This window comes from Ambystoma mexicanum, chromosome 7q (genome assembly GCF_040938575.1).
Source record: "Ambystoma mexicanum isolate Mex_15411 chromosome 7q, UKY_AmexF1_1, whole genome shotgun sequence".
Taxonomy (NCBI): Eukaryota; Metazoa; Chordata; class Amphibia; order Caudata; family Ambystomatidae; genus Ambystoma; species Ambystoma mexicanum.
In genome coordinates, this window is record NC_090941.1 from 745,053,163 (window position 1) to 745,073,528 (window position 20,366).

The 20,366-nt window shown below is 46.4% G+C and overlaps 1 protein-coding gene across 1 annotated transcript in view; it reads right to left on the reverse strand.

Annotated features, from left to right (window-relative positions):
* DDX10 (DEAD-box helicase 10) overlaps nucleotides 1-20,366 on the reverse strand; it is a 1,554,249-nt gene that overhangs the window by 1,487,176 nt on the left and 46,707 nt on the right. The window contains exon 3 of the mRNA XM_069640199.1: nucleotides 18,482-18,612. Coding sequence (XP_069496300.1) covers nucleotides 18,482-18,612 — 131 coding nt within the window. The remainder of the gene's footprint in view (nucleotides 1-18,481; nucleotides 18,613-20,366) is intronic.

The window sequence follows — 20,366 nt, forward strand, 5'->3', positions numbered from 1 at the left end:
CATCTCCTGTAAGCTTCTTGCGACGAGGAGCGGGCTGCCCGACGGTATGTTGAGGAGCCGCCGCCGAATCTTTGGAGGCACCTTGCTTGCCTCCGGAGTTCCGAAAGGGCAGCCGCCGTTGCTGCAGAACTCCCAAGGCCCGAGCCGTCTCCATGTCGGTCTTGATGGCCTGCAGTGACTCATCCACTGTCTTTCCGAACAGATTGTTCCCGTCGAAGGGCATGTCCAAAACCTTGGCTTGCATGTCTTGGTGGAAATCCATCGCCTTGAGCCACCCCCACCGTCTAAGTCAAACGCTGTTGCCCAACTGGCGGAAATCGGTGTCGACAATGTCCGTGGCCAGTTATGGCGTGGTCCGACGCCACCTCACCCTCCTGTAGGATCGCCAGGGCCTCTGCCCTCTTGTCGTCCGGGAGGAAGTCCAACAGGGGGGCGATCTTGTACCACAACTCCCTGTCGTAGAGGGCCACAATCGCTAGGGCTTTGGCTGCCTTAATTGTCGTCGCCGCCGACGAGATGACTCGTCGTCCCATGGCATCTAGTTTCTTTCCCTCGCCGTCCGGTGGGGAAGTTGAAGCTGAAGCCAAAGCCCTCCTGCTTTCTTCTTGGCCGCTGCTGAGACGTCCAAGTCCGGGGTCAGTTATGCTCTAAGGCACAAACCGGGGTCAGTTGTGCTCTAAGGCACAAAGGGGCGCTGTCGGGGACCTGGTACTTCTTCTCGTACCGGTCCCTTTTGGCAGGGGTCATGGACGTGTTCTTCAGGAGAGCAAGACCCTCATCCCAGATGTCATCCAGCAACGGCACCGCGAGGACCGTCTTCCTCTTGGCCACGTGCCGTTGGTAGAGGAAGCCTTCCTTCTTTTCTTCGGGGCAGAGCTGAAAAAGCTCGGACGCCCTGGCAATCATGGCGTGGAAGGAGCAAATTTCGTCGGGTGGAGACACCCAAGGAATCGGAGACGGGAGGTCAGTCCCGCCGTCATCCGTCCCCGTCGTGGTCGTGTCTGTTCCCGTGTCATCCCTCGGGACCGAGGAAGGCGACAAAGGCTGAGAAGGCTTTGAGGGCTGAGGGGGAGCCGGATGAATTCTCCTCCTCTTGTTTGGAGGGCTTCCCGACGGACCCGGTTCAGCAGGGTCGTCCATCGGGGGTAGGGGCAGTTTCGTCCTCATCTCCGTCCATAAGGTTTGGATTGCCGTCAAAATGGCCAGCGAGTTATCTTGTGGCTCGGGCTGTGACAGGCGTGCCGGGAGCGACGTCTGTTCCTCCTCCACGGGAACCGCGTCATCGCCACCCTCGCTCTCGTCGTCCCCCTCGTCGGGATCCCTCCCGTGGGACCGGGCCTCTTCCAAATTTTCGGTCAGTTCCTCCTCGGAGGTTGTGTCCGTAATGGCCACCGCCCCCCCCCCTCTTTTTCCACTGGGGTCTTCACAGGGGTCTAGAGGATTCCCTGTGCGGAGGCAGGGAAACTCTGGGCCCTGAGGTTGCCTCCACTGGGATAGCCTCCACAGGATTCACCAGGGCTGCAGCGACTCCTTCAATCGAGGCCTTGGCCGGGATCAAGGCCTTCACCACCTTGGGTGCGCTCGAGGCCTTGACCTTAGGGGGGGGAGGGTCACCGCCTCGCTCCCCTTCGGCCTGTTCCTTCGAGATCGATCGGGGCCTCTCCAGAAGCTTAGCCGGGTTCTCTGGTTTTCTATTCCCCGAGCCAGAGCGTTGGCTCGCGGTTGATGGCATCGGTGAAGGTGCGCCCTGCCTGGCAGCCAAGGAGCCCGACCAATCGGCGCTCCCGGTGCCCGCGGACTCACAGTGCTTTGCCTTCTGTTGGGCACCCGTCACCGGGGTGCCCTCACAGGACTTAGAAGACCGCTCAGACTACTTCTTCTCACCTGCTTCGTTCCTGCCCTCCAGCCAGTTGGAGAGACGGGTCCGACGATCCCTCATAGTCCGATCCGACATGTTCATGCAAAACGCACAGTCCTTCTCCACATGCGTTTTTGTCCTCGTGGAGGCAGTAAAGGCATTTCGAATGCTCGTCCTCCTTGGACACATTTTGTAGGTTGCATCCAGGGCAGATTCTGAACAGTTTGCCAGGAGTCGAGCTTCCCTTCTCCGGGGCCATGTTCTTCTCGTCCGCGAGGTAGGCATCAGAAACTTCTGGAATCCTCCAAGAAGCATAACATGACGAAAACATCACCCTTGAGGGGCGTAGATAAATCCAAAACGGGTCCCCGTTGATCGGAAGTAGAAACGGTGGAGCTTGAGGCTCGATTAAACCGAAAAATGTGATAAAACTCTTTGAAAAGCGAAAAAACGCAATAAAAGCTCGATTGCTAAGCACGAGGACTCCCAACACTTGAACGTGCGGTCAAAATCTGAGGATGGCTGCCAGGGGCGGGGCTTAGGGAGAGGGCAGTCATTGGCTGGGGACAGTATGACCCAGAGACCAGTGATTGATTACTATCAAGGAAGACAGATCAGAAACGAAACTGATACTGATTTTTTCTTTACCGAGGATTCCCAGCCTGACGGGGAATATTCATGAGCATGTGACTCCATGCCAGACCCCATGCTGGAGAAACATGTATCTATTGTAATTTATGGCATCAACTACCATCTTCAACTGTACAATGAACAAAAACATACCCGCCACAATCAACTCATTGAAGTCAGCTCAGCCGCTGATGTTTTGGATAACTTTTTTAGGCCTTACGAAGAATGCCCATTGCAAGATTCACTTGGCAAATGGCCAAATCACTCTGGGTACATTTTTGCATTCCTAATGCATGTTATGACACTAACTTTGATCTACAGTCTAACGCCAAGAAAGAAACACTTACATACCTGGAAGGGTCAGAATATTCTACAAGTGATCAGTTTATTCTGCCTCAGACTGGTATCATTTACCTTGGCAAAACAAGCATGCCTCATGTATGGCCTTCAAATGCCTTTATCTTTACTCTGTGTGCGCAAACACTCAATAAAAAGCAACTACATGGTACCTTTCCCCCCCCCCCATGTATGTCTGATACCTGAAAACCTATATATTGTTATTTCAGCTAAAGCATAGCATGGAAAAACAATGAGGGGAGTATGAGAGGTTATGAAATGGTAAAAGACCTGACCCTGTCAAAAGAGGATGGGGAGCCCTTCTCACCCTGAGGTCGGAGGTCTACCACTGGGATTCCCTGAAGCCAGCGCTGCTCCAGAGACGGGGTGTAGGAGTTGGGAGCCCCAGTCCCTGCCCCTTCTTCATGTGATTGCATGCTGGGTGGAGTAGCAGTAGTAGTAGTAGTAGTAGTAGTAGTAGTAGTAGTGTGGAGAGGGGAAGTAGTAGCAGTGTGGAGAGGGGAAGTAGTAGTAATTTGGGGAGGATAGTAGTAGAGAGTAAAATTGGAGGCAGATGGTAGGTATTACCAAAAGTAAAATCACAGGGAAAGAAGTATAAGTGTGAGGGAGAGAGAAGAGATGACGGGTGGAGTAGCAGCAAGGAGAGGAGGAGGAGAAAAGGGAGAGTTATAGAGGGACACCAGGACATGGAAGGAAAGGACCAACTGGGGTCGGAGTGTTTAAAGGCACCACTGATGACGTTTTATCACATTGAGGAAAACTGGGCCACCTATATTGTTCCCAGAGGGAGTTTAGAGGGTATCAGGAAATAATATCGCCATATATATCGTCGCCGTAAATAATATCGCCGGGAAAATGTTGTGGCGATATTATTTGGGTGACCATATATATGGGACAGGGGCAAAAAAAAAAATATAATAATTTACAATAAAAAATAAAGAAAGTTTGGGTGTTGCGGGGGTGTCCCCCGCATGTTCCATGCAATAATGTCGCCACAAAAAATGGCCATTTTTTGGCGATATTTTTGCATGGCGAGATTTTTGTGCCGACATTATTCTTTGGAACCGTTTAGAGAGAGAGAAGGCGTTTGCCTTTAGGCCATCACCACCAGACAGTCAGCATCTTAGATAGTATGGGTTACCAACCTCTAGTGACAATCCTGTGATTGAAGGACTCCTGGGTTAGGGAGGAACAGTTCACTCTAGATAAGAGAAAAGGGGAGGGGGCGAGAGTTCCCCGACTAATCCACAAATAGAAGCCCTGGAGCCATCTTCGAGATTTCTATGTTCTTGAAGCAAACTGTGACAAGGTGTGAACACAAACAGAAAATAAGAGGTGGATGTTCCATTATTTGAGTTAGCACAGATGGATCCTATTTCTAATCAGACAAGACACTGGTGCAGAAGCACAACATTCCAAATAAATGAAATAAAATAGAAAAAGACTTTATGAACATTAAAGAGTGGAGAAAGAACAAACACACCCAACAGTTGGTAGACAACACTGGGTTTACTCAAAGGAACTGTGAAGGATCAGAAATGTGAGGCGGACGACTTTGTAAAGAGTTTTGCAAATGTGCTGTTTTATTAAATCAAAAAGGTTGGATGAACACCTCACTGTCCCTACCCCAACAATGATTTCCTTGCCTAAAGTAACTAACGGAAACACTCAAATAAAGGATAGCTGTCCCTCAAACTTAAACTTTCAACAAAGTAATAAGGAAATACATGGCAATTCAACATATCATAATTGAACCTGTAATATGTTCACAGTCCTGGCTTATACTCTGGCTGAATTCCCCTTTCCCAGATTCCACCAGGGTCCTTGTTCCACTGTACAAAAGAAAGTAAGAACATCCGGGTTGATAAAGTTCTAGCACAATCTTTCGTAACTCCACTGGACAATAGAAAGTTCCAATACTCCAAAACAAAATGTTCTTTTTCTCCTTCGCAGACAAAATGTATCACAGGATAATTTTCTCCACAAGGCAACAAAGAGTCTTTGTCAGGATGATTGTTGCCACAAATAACCGCCTTGAAGAAATGTAACTCCTCCACAGTAGGATTATACATTCTTTCTTCAGTGCCATAATTGATGACAGCTGCACAAGTACAAGTGCGCTGCAAGCTAATCTTTTCCTAAGGCAACACAAACTGTCTTTCTTCAGGATGATTCTTGCCACAACTGAATGCCTTCAAGAAATGTAACTTTCCACAACAGGTTTATATAATTCTTCCCTCAGCACTATAAAATGATAGCAGTGTTTATCAGCACCACAGTTCAGCACTTTATCAACTGCTACCTGGTCTCCTCTCATGGCAGGCCTACTGCTTCAAAGGTGCACCATCCAGGTTTACTCGCCTTCCCGAATAGCTCTTTATCAACAACCTGTGCTTCAGTGGTAACAACAACTTGAACAACTTTTTAACAACTTCTCAATGCTCTTTTGTTAGCAGCATTAACATTTCATCAACCTTTCAGGGAAACAAGATTTACTTTTATGCTCTTCAAGATTCCTCTGCCAATTATGCTCCTCTCCCTCTGAACAGCTTCTTTCAGAAGGGCAGCCTCTTTGCCTCTCGTTCCCCCATTTTCCAGAAACCATATATCGACAGCAATCCAGATTTGCTTGGTTTCCTTTTTGGCTTTGGCAATGTGTGTTTATATTAGCAGTTGTTATATAGTTCTGCATACATGAATAACCGACTTCACAACCCTGAGGTCTTCTATTACTCCCCTTTTGTCTTTGGTAATGTCTGTTAGACTTATATTGCTCAGGGTGTAAACTTTCCTGATTTGGGTAATAGTCGTAGGCATTAGCTTTTAATAAAATCGCCTCCCCGGGTTGGTGGATTTGCCATAAACTCACATGCCCAATTTTACAGTCAATTGATTTCGCAATAGGCCACTTTAGCTGCTTTGTAATATTTTGCTATTCAAAATTAACTTCATCACCTCTTTTATTCACACGCGGGTGAATTGTCTGCCTACATCACACGAGCGGCATCTGAGTGTACCAGAGTCACTTTCCCACTGTGGACAGACCCCGCGGGAATACATTGCCTCCGATCCACTCCGCAGTCATAGGTCCTCTGCTGCAGTCGCTTCCATCGACTCTGCAAACACCTTCGCTGGTTCCACCTTCGCCCGCACCACTTGTTGGAGTAGCCCTCCTGGCTCCTGAGAGCACGCCAGACACCAGCAACCTCTCCAAAGGGAAAACCTCCCTTGCTGCTTTCACCTTCCACTACACAATCTCCGCAGAAAGCATGCACAGGGACAGCCGTCCCACAACACGCATCCCGCTGCACAACCTCTGCACCTGGGACATCGGGAGACACAGACCTACAGACCTGCATGGCTGCTTCTGCTCACACTGCTCTCCTCCCGATTTCTCCTTCCAGCCCATTACCTGCACCTGAGGGGGCCTTTTAAGCTTACCAGCCTCCTTCAGGTGTGGGTTCATTTACATTAACTGACCACTCCTGCACAGTTCCTCTTCAACCCTCTTCCTTGTCCTTGCACTTAGGGAATAAGGGGACTTGAAGTCCCCAGGAATAACGTTGGTTTTTCAGGTTTCGGGGAAAATGTAATAAGGGGCTTCCCATTCTTCTGGACCTGTTCCCCTCCAGCCCTATGTGATCCTCCCGCATAAAACCACCCCCAGGGTCGGCATCAGGAAGAGTCTGCCTTCCCCTGGCCACATGAGAAGGGTCTCAGGCCAGGTTTTCTGGGGGAATCATTGCTCATTCATCACAGAACTTAAGTACTGTTCTTCTCTGTGAAAGATAGTGAGCTAAAGACTCTGGGTAAGTCTCTCATAACCAGGACTAATGTCTGGCAGAGAGACTCCCAGGACCCCCCTTGTTAATTTGCATATTTAAGTAACTTTGGGTCTCACCCTAAGTTACTAGGGGAATCCAGACGTGGACCCCTTGCTCACTATTCTTAGAGAGGCACAGATCCACCCTACTGATAGGGTCCAACCAGACTGAAACACGTGTCTGGGGTTTCTGTTGGTACTCTTGTTCAGAGGAGAATTGCCTAGCATTTCGGTGCTGGACTGCCCCAGGGCAGGACAAAGACTGATATGTTTGGGATATTTCTTCTCTGTGAAAGATAGTGAGCTAAAGACTCTGGGTAAGTCTCTCGTAACCAGGACTAATGTCTGGCAGAGAGACTCCCAGGACCCTCCTTGTTAATCTGTGACGAATGTGGACAATTCATCCCTTCTCCCCAGAGGCGAGTCACCCCCTTTTGAGGCTAGGAAGGTAGGCACGCTCATCAAGACGCTCCCTAAGGTCTGGGCAACTGGAACCTCACTGGGAGGGACCCTCTTCCCGGGGACAAGGAATCCCATTCCAGAGCGGAACTCCCATTCCAAACCACATTGTCTGCATATATGGATGAGGAATAGCCTTTAATAACTCCTGCAACGAATACCATTCACAACAATCCTCCTTATCATGTATTGGCTACATGCAATGCTGAACACACAATGAACGCCATGGACAGCGAAAAAGGACACTGTTCTGTTTATTCTTGTGACATATATAGGAGAGAAAACTTCTACGAAGAGGAGGTAACAGCTACGCAAAGGCAAACCTCCGCATTGTTCACGTCCTGGGGAGGCACAGAGCCACGCAGCGTTGCAGAGCCTGTGGCAACAAGGAGGATGACCAAGCAGCGAGCCAAACGCCTGAGGGTTGGCATTATACCCAACCGAAGGAGCGAGGTCAGAGAAGGAGCAGACGGTAATCCCTGTGTCTTATCTGGTGGCTTGGAATGAGCAGTGGTGGGCCGGGAAGCCGCTAACAGACGCAGAGACCAGATGGCTTGAGGGCTTGAGGGAGCCAAGTCTCAAAGCTCTGCAGACATCGCACCATAGCTATGGAGAAAGATAGCCACTGGGAAAACCGACGAGGTTACAGGAGCCTGAGAAACCCGACAGAGCATAGCATTACAAGGTACTGACATTGTGATTAACAGATTTAAAACCATCAAGGTGAAGGGAGCCTGAGAAACCAGAGTGTGCAAATAACCTATGAAAGGGCGACTGAAATCAATACGAGTATTGTGAGTAAAGGCCATAGAGGATATCAAGGTTACAGGAGCCTGTGTGACAGATCTGTGGATGTCGTCCCATCTTCTCTAGGGGGAGACCTTTCCCCAGGGAGCCATAGCGCTGCTTCCACAGTACAATAATCCCCCTGGGGTGGTGCACAGCGGGAGGACCACTTGGGAAGGGAAGCTCTTTACGGGACTAGGGACGATCATCTTCAAGAGACTAGGTATAACCCCGCTGAAAGTCCTCCAATCCCTATTGCAGTTAAATTTCCCTCCACTGCCCTGATAGGACGCATATGTTATTTTGGGAAACCAATCCAACTAGTTAATTTATGCAGAGTAAAGAGCTAATCAATACTGACATTGACTTATTACATCCGAAACCATGTAGTATGACGAAGATGATGATTGGAGGGATGATGATCACGCCTCTGAACCAGAGTGAACGGTCTAGTCTTCCGCGGTATGCGATTTGCCTGAAACAGCATCATAGACCTGCGCAGGAGTTAAAATACAGGACAGCTGATCCATCTTGCGAGGACGGAGCAGCAGAGACGCCAACCGGGCAAACTGGGACGCCATGCACGGAGCAGAACAGAAGCAAAACTGCAGTCCAAGGAGAAGAGACTACCCGTCGCGCTGTCTGGAAATCCCTCCGGGTGTCCAGGGGTCTCGGGAGCTGCACACCACAGAGACCGCAGCCAGGGAGGCAACATGTTGCTGACGGAGCTCCCGCCGAGGGAGAGAACGTTGTTGCCGACGAGAGCCAGAGCAAAAAGGAGTGATTGGCAGGGCTGCCGAAAGAAACAAGCAACACCAGTTGGTAGACGTGGACCAGATGGACAGGTACGCGGGTGGCTCATGGGGTGCTGGAGGTCCGGGAGGAGCTAGAGAGCCAAATCAAAGTAAAGGACAATACGGTGTGGGACCCTGGGAATTATAGGAATAAAAAGCAAAGGTGGTGCATTTGGCAGGGAGGTGGACCAAATGATCAAGGGATATTATTGCGAATCGGGGACCCAGACCCAAATGAGGAAGAAATACTAAAGGGTCCAAAACCCTACAGGCCACAACAATAATAAGGATAAACACTCCCACTTAGTTGGAAAATACACCAAATCGTTGTGTTGCCACACAGAGTCTAGGACCTGCACCCATATGAATCCTTGTTAAAAACCTGAGAATCTGAAGGAAAAAGCTAAGAGGGGAGAAGCATCCTTTCAAACATGATTTGCATCAAAGACTGAGATAGGAACCACCCACGGGAGGGGAACCCTTTCCTTAAGGGCTTGGCTAGAAATAGATAATCACTTGGAACATTGAGAGGGTTCAAAGAGAACCAGAGGCACATCTGAACTATAATTATGCTAAAAAGATCATCTCATTTACACTTTAGGTTAAGTTAAGAGTGTTAGGGTAAGCAATAGGTTTTGGACATGACAGTGGCTTCCTTTTTATTTTATTTGACATCCTGACAGAGTCATTCGTTTCTTTGAGGCAGGGAAACCCCTCTTAGACGTAGGTATAGTTGAGCATTTATCCAACCTTCAAGAACTAATACAAGTTTATAGCCCAAACTATAATCATGGTGCGTCCGACTCTTACTTCTGGTACCTCACACTGAGAAACCCGAGAGTGCAAATACCGTATAAAGGTAGACCGAAAACAATACGAACATTGTGACTAACAGTAAAAGCCATCTAGGTTACAGGACCCTGAGAAACCAAAGACTTCAAATACCATATGAAAGAGGGATCAAAAACAATACCAACATTGTGAGTAACCACAGTAGAAGCTACCAAGGCTATGGGAGCCTGAGAAACCAGAGTGCGCAAATACCCATTGAAAGGGGGACCGAAAACAGATCTACGCTACAATACTGATTATGAAATGCTCAAGTTACAAAATTGCGAAGCCCGCTTTGCATTTTGTGACTCAGGCATTTCGTATTATGTTTGTTTGTCCCCCGCTTTCCCTTTATTGTATGCAGGGGACACCCCTGCAACTCTCCCCAACCCCATAATGTCGAACTAGGGAAGCAGGGGACTCCCCCGCAGCCCCTGCTCACCTAGTTTGGCATTTTGGGATTCAACATTTTGTATCATGCCGAATGCGCAATAAAAGCGTATTCGGCATTATATTTACGTTATTTTGGGGTAAACCCCCTCGAAAACAATACAAATATTGTGAGTAACAACTATGGAAACTTTCAAGGTTACAGGAGCCTGAGAAACTCAAATGTGTGCAACTACCCTGTGAAAGACGGATTGAGAAAGAGATATGAACACTTGAATTAATGCTTAGAAAACAACAAAAGATATAGAGCTTTTAGAGGAGACAGGGTGGAGAGGAATCCGTGCTGGAGCAACTTGTGCTAACAAAGGATAATCTGTCTGAGAACCACAAGAGTTTGGGGGAGAACCCCAACACTTCGAATTAAGTTTTTATTTTGTAATTTATGTACAAGACATACTGAAGGAATGGAACTGTATACCACAGAAGAATTTTCTTTGATAATAAGGGGAAGTGAAACATTTCATTTGAACAAAAAGACTATCCTACTGTAGAAAAGGAACTTTTAAATTCAAGAACGAACCAAATGTAAACTGGGCCAAGCAGAGGCCACAGCAAGAATATTGGATAAGATTCAGACCAGAGTACCTTAATTTGGACTTTAAAGACTTCCCTTAGTTTGTGTTTTGTTAGGAAGTGAACTTCCCTCTTAGAAATAGGGCTAGTTAGGCATCTTGATTATTTTATTTGAATAGAACATTGTGAGAATGACCTCTGGTAGTCAAGAGTGCCTGTTCTAGTTGATCACATATGGTGTCAGAGTGGGATGCCAGTGGCCAAACACATAGTCCGACCCTCATCCCTAGCTTATGGCCAGTCTAACTGACCACCTTTCATTGAAAGGACTCTTAGGCATAAAACTCTCACTAGGACAGAATATTAGAACTAAAACTGGAGAAACCTAGACCTACCGATCTCTCCAGCCGATTTCAAAGGGGAAGAAGATCTTGAAACCCCTCTTTCGGGGGATAAAAAAGAAATTCTCCACACGACATCCCAAATCCCGAGCTAATGTGCCATCCCTCGATACCCTATCAGAAGGGCTAATTGACAACCAGACATGGGCTGAACAATGCCATCAGAAGAGTCTTGACAGACTGGGGGGTGGAACAAAGTCAGAGTTTCCTTATGTGGTTCTACAGCCTCATGAAGGAGAGGACCTTGGTGCTTTCTTTACCAACTTTGAAGGATTAGCGCCCTAGTTTCAGTGGGATGAGGTCCTGAAGGTATGTTACTTAGCCTCTCTATTAAAGGGAGACCTTTAGGTCTCATGCCAGACTATCACTCCTCTCGAGACAACATCCTTTGCCGAGATAAAAAGGCCCCATTAGAAAGGGTAGAGCAAACTGAGGCCTTCTTTAATTTGGCCCTTTAAACACTGCCTTTTTGCTTTGATAGGTAGGCTACTTCCCTCTTATTTAATACATTTTTCATTTATATAGCGTGCACAAGCCCATAGTTGACACCTGTGAGGTAGGGTCTGACTGCGCTGAGCAGTTTTGTTGAGTAGGCAGCGGCAGAGGAAATAGCATTGACTTGTCAATTTAGGGAGAGAGTGGCATCTAGATGGACTCCCAGTTTTTAACAGAGGGGGAGACTGGGATCACTGAGTCATCTATGTTGAAGACTTCGTATTGTGGGTCAAAGTTTTTTAGTGCTGAGGGAAGCCCAGCAATGATAAGTTCTGTTCTTTCATTGTTGAGACATAGGCAGTGGGTTGCCGTCCAGGCTTGGATGGTGGCATAGGATACCGTGCAGGAGGCTGCGTCTTTGAAGTAAGAGCCGGTGAGTGGGAGAAGAATTTGCATGTCAACAACATAGTTGGTATAGGCTATGCCGAGCGAGTCGAGGTGGTCGAAGAGGGGCTTGGTGAATATGCTGTAAAGTGTCGGCGAGACACAGGAGTCTTGAGGGACTCCACAGCTAATGGAGAAAGGTGGGGTGTTGGCATGTTCAGCAAAGACTTTCATTACCCTACCTTCGAGAAAGGAGGCAACCCAGGATGCAGCTTCTTTAGAGAAGGATGCCCAGGAGGTGAGGTGCTCACATAGTATCTTGTGGACAAGCAGACTGAAGGCAGCAGACAAGTCTAGAAGGAGAAGCAGGGCAAGCTTTCCTTGGTTTCGAATTTCATCAATTTGGTTTTTCAGCCAGCAGTGCTGACTTAGTACCGTGGCCAGGGCGGATGCCTGACTGTCGCATACCAAGGATTTGGTGGGTTTCTAGGTGGTGTTGAATTTGTAGGTAAGCTGCTCTATCTAGGATTTTGAGAAGGAAGGGCATGGTAGTATTGGACCGGTAGTTATTTGCAGCTGAGGGGTAGAGGGTACGTTTTTTAATAGGGGGAGTGGGGGAAGAGGACCCAGGCTTCTTTAAGGCAGGGGGGGCTACTACACCTGTGTTGAAGGAGGCGTTGATAAAAGCCGTGAGGAAGGGTGCTAGGATGTCAGCACAGTCCTTGATTAGTGGGGCTGGGCATGCATCCCCTTTACATCTGGAGGGTTTGAGGCCTTGAAGGATGTGAAGGGTTTCTTGTGGTGAGATTTAATGGAAGCTGAAGATCGGGACACCTGGTTTGTTAGAGATGTGTGTTTGGGTGGGCAGGTGATGGTGCGAGATGGTGGGTATTTTAGCTGGCATTTTCTCTTTTAGCAGGTTGATTTTTTTATAATAAGGCCTGCTGTATACTGTCGCACCAGGCAGAGTCTAATTATGTTTGAGAGGTGGGTGATTCAAGCTCTTTGAGGATGGCGAATAACTCTTTTGAGTCAGAATTTGCGCTGATGAATCTGTGTTGAGTGAGGATGCTTTTGCTTATATGATAGCATTCTTGTATTTCACACTGAGGCGAGAGAAAGTGAGTTTGGGGGTGTCGGAAGGAATATTTTTCCAGTGAAACTCTGCAAGTCTTTTTTCTGTTCTGAGCATTGAGAGCTCTTGGGTGTACCACGAGTTGTGATGAAGGGCTTGTTTGGATTTTTTATTTGCACTAGAAGGGCGAATTGGGCAATAGCATTGGCCAAGGTGGTGGCATAGTGTGTTGCTAGATGTTCAGGGTCAGAAGTATTCAGAAGGTCAGGATTAAGACTGGTAAGGAATGGGGCAAGGCTCTCTTTGCGAGAGCAACGGGCCAGGGAGGGTGGACTTGGGCTGCTTGTAGGTTTGGGTGAGTGGGCGGAGAAGTTGACAACGTGATGGTCTGACCAAGGACAGGGGGAGTTGGCAAGGATTGTGACATGGCATTAAGTGTCGGCTAGCCAAACGAGGGCGTGTCCTTTTTTTATGGGTGGGTTGAAGGATACGCTGGTTAAAGCCAATGAGGAGAGGGCATTGGCTAAGGATGTGGCTGGTAGATCTTGGGGGTCGTTGAGGCCTAGGCTGAGGTCACCTAAAAGGAGCACTTGCGGGGAGGGTTCGAAATTGTTACTCAAGATGAGGAGGAGGTCCTCTTCCAACGTGCGGATGGGGCCTGGTGGGCGACAGACCAGGTGAATGTTGAGGGTGTTGGAGGCGGATGTGGCCTATTTGAGAGTATGTCATTTATTATTTAGGGAAGTGGTTAGTAGTCTAATAGGCAAACTGTTTTTAGCGACAAGGGCAACTCCGTCTCCTCTGCAATTCAGTCGGTCACTCTGATAAATAGTGTAACAAGCGAGGAGGCAGAATACCGGAGGCTGCGTGTAGCCAAGTTTCTGTAACGGCTAGCGCATCAAGGTTGTGGCTAGTTAGGAGGTTGTGAATGTCTACGGCATGGGCTGGGAGGAAACGGGCATTGATCAAGGCCAGGTGGAAGTCATGGCCGAGGAGGTTCATGGGTCGTGTGGACCGGTATTTGCTGGTAGTGGGTGCGGAGACGTAGCCAGGCTTAGACGTGCAGGCATTGCTGAGTTCAGAGACTAGGCTTTGTAATGCAGACACCGCTAGGTTTTCTTGTGCAAAAATTGCTAGGTAATGTAGGGGCAAACCTTGCTAGGTTTTCTTGGAAATGGGGCTAGTTATGCATTTTGATTCTTTTATTATAATAGAACATTGTGAGAATGACCTCTGGCTGTCCGAACCCTCCTTCTCGTTCACCACAGTACGTTAGGTAAGATAAAGAACATTTCAGAAAGTAGGTTTAGGATTTTAAAGAACAATATGAAACAATTTGATTGATAAAACTGGTTGAAATACTGTCACAGTTGGGCTGCCTTGAGTATACAATAGATGCAGTTCGCAATATGCGTTTCCTGAAGATCGGAGAACAGAATTCTATTTTGTGTATGCCTTTTTATCCAATTTAAATGGAGTGCTTTCACCACAACAAATCACAATGTAGTGACCAAGAAGACTTAGTATATACAGTTGTGCTTTAAAATGGAGGCCAAGGTGTGAGCCTGAGTGGAGAAATGAATGGATGGTGGTAGTGATCTTTAGGTTTTATGGACAGTGAGGGGAACAGAAATGTGAGGAAGCAGAATGGGGTGGTTGGGCCATGTGGGGTCTTTGCGATCAGTAGGGAGGGTGCCTATACATGGGACTAGGGGAATGCAAGATAGGAATGAGAAAGCTTGTGGATGTAGTTAAATATGGATGTAGTTAAACTTTAACCAGAAAATGGAAGCCATTGGCAGGCATATGTGGGAGAGAGAAACTTGGAGATAAGTGGAGAGCAAGGTAACAAATAGAGGAGGTCAACTAAAGCATTGAATTTAGGTTGGAGGTGGCAAATACCTTACAGAGTAAGCAGATGAGATGGCAGGAGCTACAGATAATGGTAGAAAACAAAGGGGTTTGGGAAACATTGTAGAGTTCGTATTGGGGGGTTCAAGAAACAGCGGAAACGTGATGTGTAATGGATACCGGGCAGACTAATCGGATACTAGCAGCTTCATATATATAGGGCTGTAGGGTAGTTAGAAAGAAAACAGAATAGAGGGACGAGAATAACCGAAATATAACTAAGAAAATGGGGGTGGGGGGGTAAAGGTCAGGAGGTTTTTCTGAAGTCCTCAAGCAAGTATTACCTGTGGGTTAGAAGACTAGTGGCAACCATCTGTCTGGGGTGTTTTTGGAACTCCTACCAGAAGATATCAGGGCCCAGGCTTGATGATCAATGGTCCCAAGATGGATGGTTGCAATGGAGGACCAGAAGCCCCTATGAAAAGATGTTGCTTTTGGGAGGGCGGAGGCAGAGGCCTTCGTAAAGGGCTTCCGATGAAGCCCCATGATCCTGCAGACAAAGACCAGCAACAAATTTGAGGGCAGTCGGGAACAGTTATGTAGGCCTGCTTATAATCCAAAAACCATTCATTGGTAAACAGGTTTCAATACATGAAGGTTGTTGAAAGTGTTTTTTTAAGAAATGGTTTTTCTAGAAGCAGATGGTTTTTAGTGTAAGGCCACAAGCCAAAATACGTATGGGCGAAATTACAAATACTATGGGGTGTAACAGAAACAGGATGCGCTAGTCACCTAAACTCAAATTATGATCATATGCAGCAGTAGCGGCATACGAAGGTCCCCCTGTCCTCCCAATATAAACAGCTAAAGAAAGAGATGTATGCTGTTTAACAGCGCTGTGACCCTAAGTAGATTGTTTATCCCACAAACTATTAGATACAAAAACAGTATACAGTATCACAGTCTATAGTATTTCTTGATTTATTGACAATATCCAAAACAGCCGACACGTGTTTCGACCTTTGGTTCGTCCTCAAGGCGAAATCTTCCAATTTGAAAATCCCTGGTGTTGTTTAATTCTCGACACTTCATCAGGATGGATTCTCTATAGTTGCAACAGATTATCTGTGTTCACCACATCAGAGTCCAAATTCAACTATTCTCATATCGGTCTATTCTTCCTCAAATGGTCCTTGAACCAATCCTCCGTAGTTTGGCTCACATTGGATTGCACTAATTATAAAAATAGTTCTTTTGATTCCAAAAAGTCTTCGTGAGAATGATTCCTTGACCGTCACCATATTCTTCGGGTATTTAGACCATTGCATTAATTAATGGAGACAGTGAAAGAATCTTTCCCATAAAGACTTCTTGAAATCAAAAGAACTATTTTTATAATTAGTTCAATCCAATGTGAATTCACAGTTAAACCAAACTAAGGAGGATTGGGTCAAAGGTCGAAACACGTGTCGGCTGTTTTGGATATTGTCAATAAATCAAGAAATGAAGAACTACTATAGACTGATACTGTATAACATGTTTGTATCTGATAAGAGTGTGGAATCAACAATCGATTTAGGGTCACAGCATTGTTAAAGAGTATACATCTCTTTCTTTAACTACATATGGGTGAATTATAGAAGCCTAATTGGTGGAACATTTGTAATGCTTCCCTAGCGTACATTGACACACATTTTAACAATTACAAGGTTTGTACTAAGCAAGTGGTTTGCCATCTTTAACAGATGTTAAGGTAAGGAGAGAATTGGTGTATGTAACATTGATTCTATATCGCACACTAGATATTCCAATAACTAAAATACATTTTTTCATTTTCAATATAAAAATCAAGAAGTGGTTTTTGAGCCTTCCAATGCTACATGTCAGTGCAAAGGCAAAGTAGAATGATGTGTCATTTAATTCAGACCACACCTAAAAACCGTTAAATGGGCATCAGTGAACACATGAGTAAATACATGCATGCTTTTGAGAGTATAATAATAATTTCCTCCTTCTAAAATGTATGGCATGAAGAGCACATTTGTGAGGGTTTTATGAAAGAGAACTTCAAACCGTACTCAGAAATTTCAGTATGTCAAATATGCCTTGGGTTAACCAGACATCTTAATATGTGATGAGAAGTAGCCCCCCCCCTCCCTGCCCCAGACCCAGCCTGTATTGACTGCCAGGTGTGTAGGCCAATTTTTAAGTCAAGTTCTAGTTCAGTTGCACTGCCGGTTCATCTTGCAGGGTCTGCACTAAGAGCTCTGGGGAATGAAACATTATTGGAGGCATTGTACAAAACCTCTCTAGAGGGAGCTCACACACATGGTCACACAAGGGCAACGAGGGGGGGCTTTGGTAGATATGTTGATCCTGTTTGTGGGTAAGTGGCTAGAAATGGCTACTGAGTAGTGAAGCCCAAAGGTAATCCTATAGCTAAAAAATAAAAATAAAAAATAGCTGGAACCAGCCTACACCTCAATATACTTTGGGGTAAGAAAACACACCCCAGTACAAAAAGAGGTGCCCCGGGAACACACCTGCCCAGGTAGCTATATGAGCAACTAAGGGCAGTACACCAAAAAGGGGGTTACTTGCAGAAGCAGGGAGTGCACTGTAAAGTCTCTCTGACAGACAAAAAAAGTTTGTAAATCAAAAAGGTTTTGGGCCTACTAAAGTTCATAAAAAGGGATCCCTGAACCGGAATTCTAACCCAACTTTAAACAAAGGGCATAATAGTGGCAAGAAAGTCAGATGGCATTATCACCGAGTCTGAGGGAGGGGAGAGATGGTGGAGAGAAAGGTGGCAAGGCTTTTGCATAGTGGATTGAGAGAGTGAGAACAACTGGATAGGTTCAGATGGGGACTGGAACTGAAATGTGTCCAGGCTATTGGGCATGGTTGAGAGACTATCAAGAGGAAAGAAGACATAAGCAATGCAACATTGAGGGAATTTGGGAAATTGGATGATAAAGATTGACTGGGCTGGTAAAGAGTCAGGATTGTTTTTGAATGTTTGAGGAAGAACTATAACAGCAGAGGTTTGGGGTAGAGTGGGAGTAACAGTCGCGAGGGGTACCAGCTACTACCACTGTTGTTCTCATCCCTATGAGATACCAGCGATTTCTTGTTCAGTGAAAACACCATTGAAATGAACCACTTTGCTCTGACAAGTATTTTTGGTCCTGTTCTCCTTCTCAAAATGATGCCTGCTTAAATGCAGGGAGCCATCACCTACATTAATCCTCAAGGAGCGAATGCTTTGTCTACTACATGAAGAAACAAAACAATGTCCACATTGGAACTTTCCATGCATCTGCAGAATTATTGTGCATGGACCAGTAGTTCTCTGTATATATTTTCTGCATACATGAGTGTAACATCGCCGTTTGCTTACCTGTGTTTTAGGTCTTATGTGGGACACCTGTAAACTGTGAAAAACACTTATCTCTATGTGTTTTTGAACATTTAGGCAGTTACATTATATACAGTATATAGAAAAGGATGGAGATAGCTCAGTTAATTAAGTGTTTGTTGCTAGTAAATGTGTTCATCCTGCATCCCATCACTATAAATCACAGTTGTTTATCCAATAGGTTTTGATAAAGAGGGGTGTTATATTTACAGATTGACTTAGGATATGGTGTTAATCTTCCCTGCTTTATTAAACCGAAGCAGCCGGATCTGCTCATGAAAAGACAAAAAGTGCAGAAATCTTAGCATGCAGTTGTAAAGTAAAGATGGGAAGTAGGAGATATAATTAGTGTGTAAAGTGTAAACAGTGAAGCAGATTAATGAAAAACTGCCATTGGGTTAAAACGCATATCTTACAGGGATAAGAAAGGCAAGTGTTTTGCCAGATCCAGTTTTTGCAGCTCCCAGGATATCTTTTCCTTGTAGCGCCAAGCCTATAGTCTGCTTCTGTATCTCGGATGGCAAACGGTACTGAGCTTCCTGCAAACCTGTCACAAAGGGGAGACAAACACATCAGCCTCTGAATAAAAACAGAAACAAAAAATAAATAAATATGAAAGCAGTCTGTAAATCTGTACATTAAAAACAAATATTTACTCTTTGTAAACTATTGACCTATTCAGATTGTATTATAGTATTCAGCATCCAATCAATGAAACCTAAATGAAAAAATGTAGTGTTGGTGTACAATAAGGTTTAACTTAATTACCTGCAACTCTTGTTCTCCAGCATGGGTCTGACATGGATTCACATGGTCATGAACATTCCCAGTCGTCAGGCTGGGACTCCTCGGTAAAAGAAAAAAAGTTTCATTTTATCTTTAAAAAACTGTATTTCTCCTCTAAACCAATCATTTTCCTTCTGGGTCATACTGCCCCCATCCAATAACAGTGCTCTGCCTAAGCTCTGTCCCTGGTGTCCATTTACAGATATGGTAAGCACGTAAAGTGGCAGTACGAACCAAGAAGAGCCACAAAGGGGAAGGACGGAGGGTTTGCATATGAATCCAGGCCAGACCCATGTTGGAGAACAAGAGTTACAGGTAAGTAACTTAACCCTCCCCAGCATGGGGTCTGGCATGGATTTACATGCTCATGAATAACAATTACACAGTAGTACACGTACAGTACAAAGACAACCATGGAAGGTGGCAAGGTTCAACAGAAGCAATTAAACAATCACCCAACCCCTGGAACAGATTCATCTTAAGTGAACAGGTTGCGAAACACCGCTTGGCCAACTCGGTCCTCCTCCCTGCAATCCCCGATGATGCAGTAGGACCTTGTGAAGGTGTGCGTGGACCTCCACGCAGCAGTCCTGCAGATGTCGAGTAGGTGCACACCAGACAGAAACGCTGTCCTTGCTGCGATGGCTCTGGTGGAGTGGGCTCTTGGCCCGGCCCCGAAGAGGCCTGTTAGCCAGACGATGACAAGTGCATGATGCAGCCGGAAAGCCATCTGGAGATGGAAGCCTTCGACAAGGCCTTTCTGTGATGCACAGATCCAAAATAGACGAGCAAGTAAGAAGTCTTCCGAAAAACTTTTGTGCGTGCCACGTAAAACTTCAAGGCACAAGCAACGTCCAGGGAATGCAACGCCCTCTCCGCTGGCAATGACAGATTCGGGAAGAATACAGGCAACACCAAAGGCTCATTGAGGTGGAACTTCGACAGCACTTTCGGCATAAAAGTGGGGTGTGTTCGCAGTACCAGTCTTGTAGCGTGGAAGGATAAGTTACCGGCCAGGGCCTGGATCTCCCCCCGACCCACATGGCCAAGGGGATTGTCACGAGGAAAGCAGTCTTCCTTGAGAGGAACTTCAAGGGAACCTAATGCATTGGTTCAAAAGGGTGCCCCCATGACACTTCATTGAGTTCCCGGAGCCTTCACTAGCTGGAAATTCCTGAAGAGACCCCTGATTAACTACTCGGCCTACCCAGTGTCCTGGTGTAACGGGATATGGCGGCCAAGTGCACATTGATAGAGGCGTGAGCCAGTCCAGCCTTGGTCAAGGAAAGCAGGTATGGCAGGAGCTGCTGGGCCGTGACACACAGGGGAGTGATCCTCTGACCCAGGCACCATACGGAGAAATGCTTCCATTTGTGGATGTAGCACTTTAACATGGAAGAGGCTCGTGGTGTAGAATCGACCCTCCTTCTCTGGAGAGATCGGGAAGCAGAGTCAGCCTGATGGACGTAGCAGGTCCGGTTTTCGTAACTGCTGCGGCCACGCTGGTGCAACAAG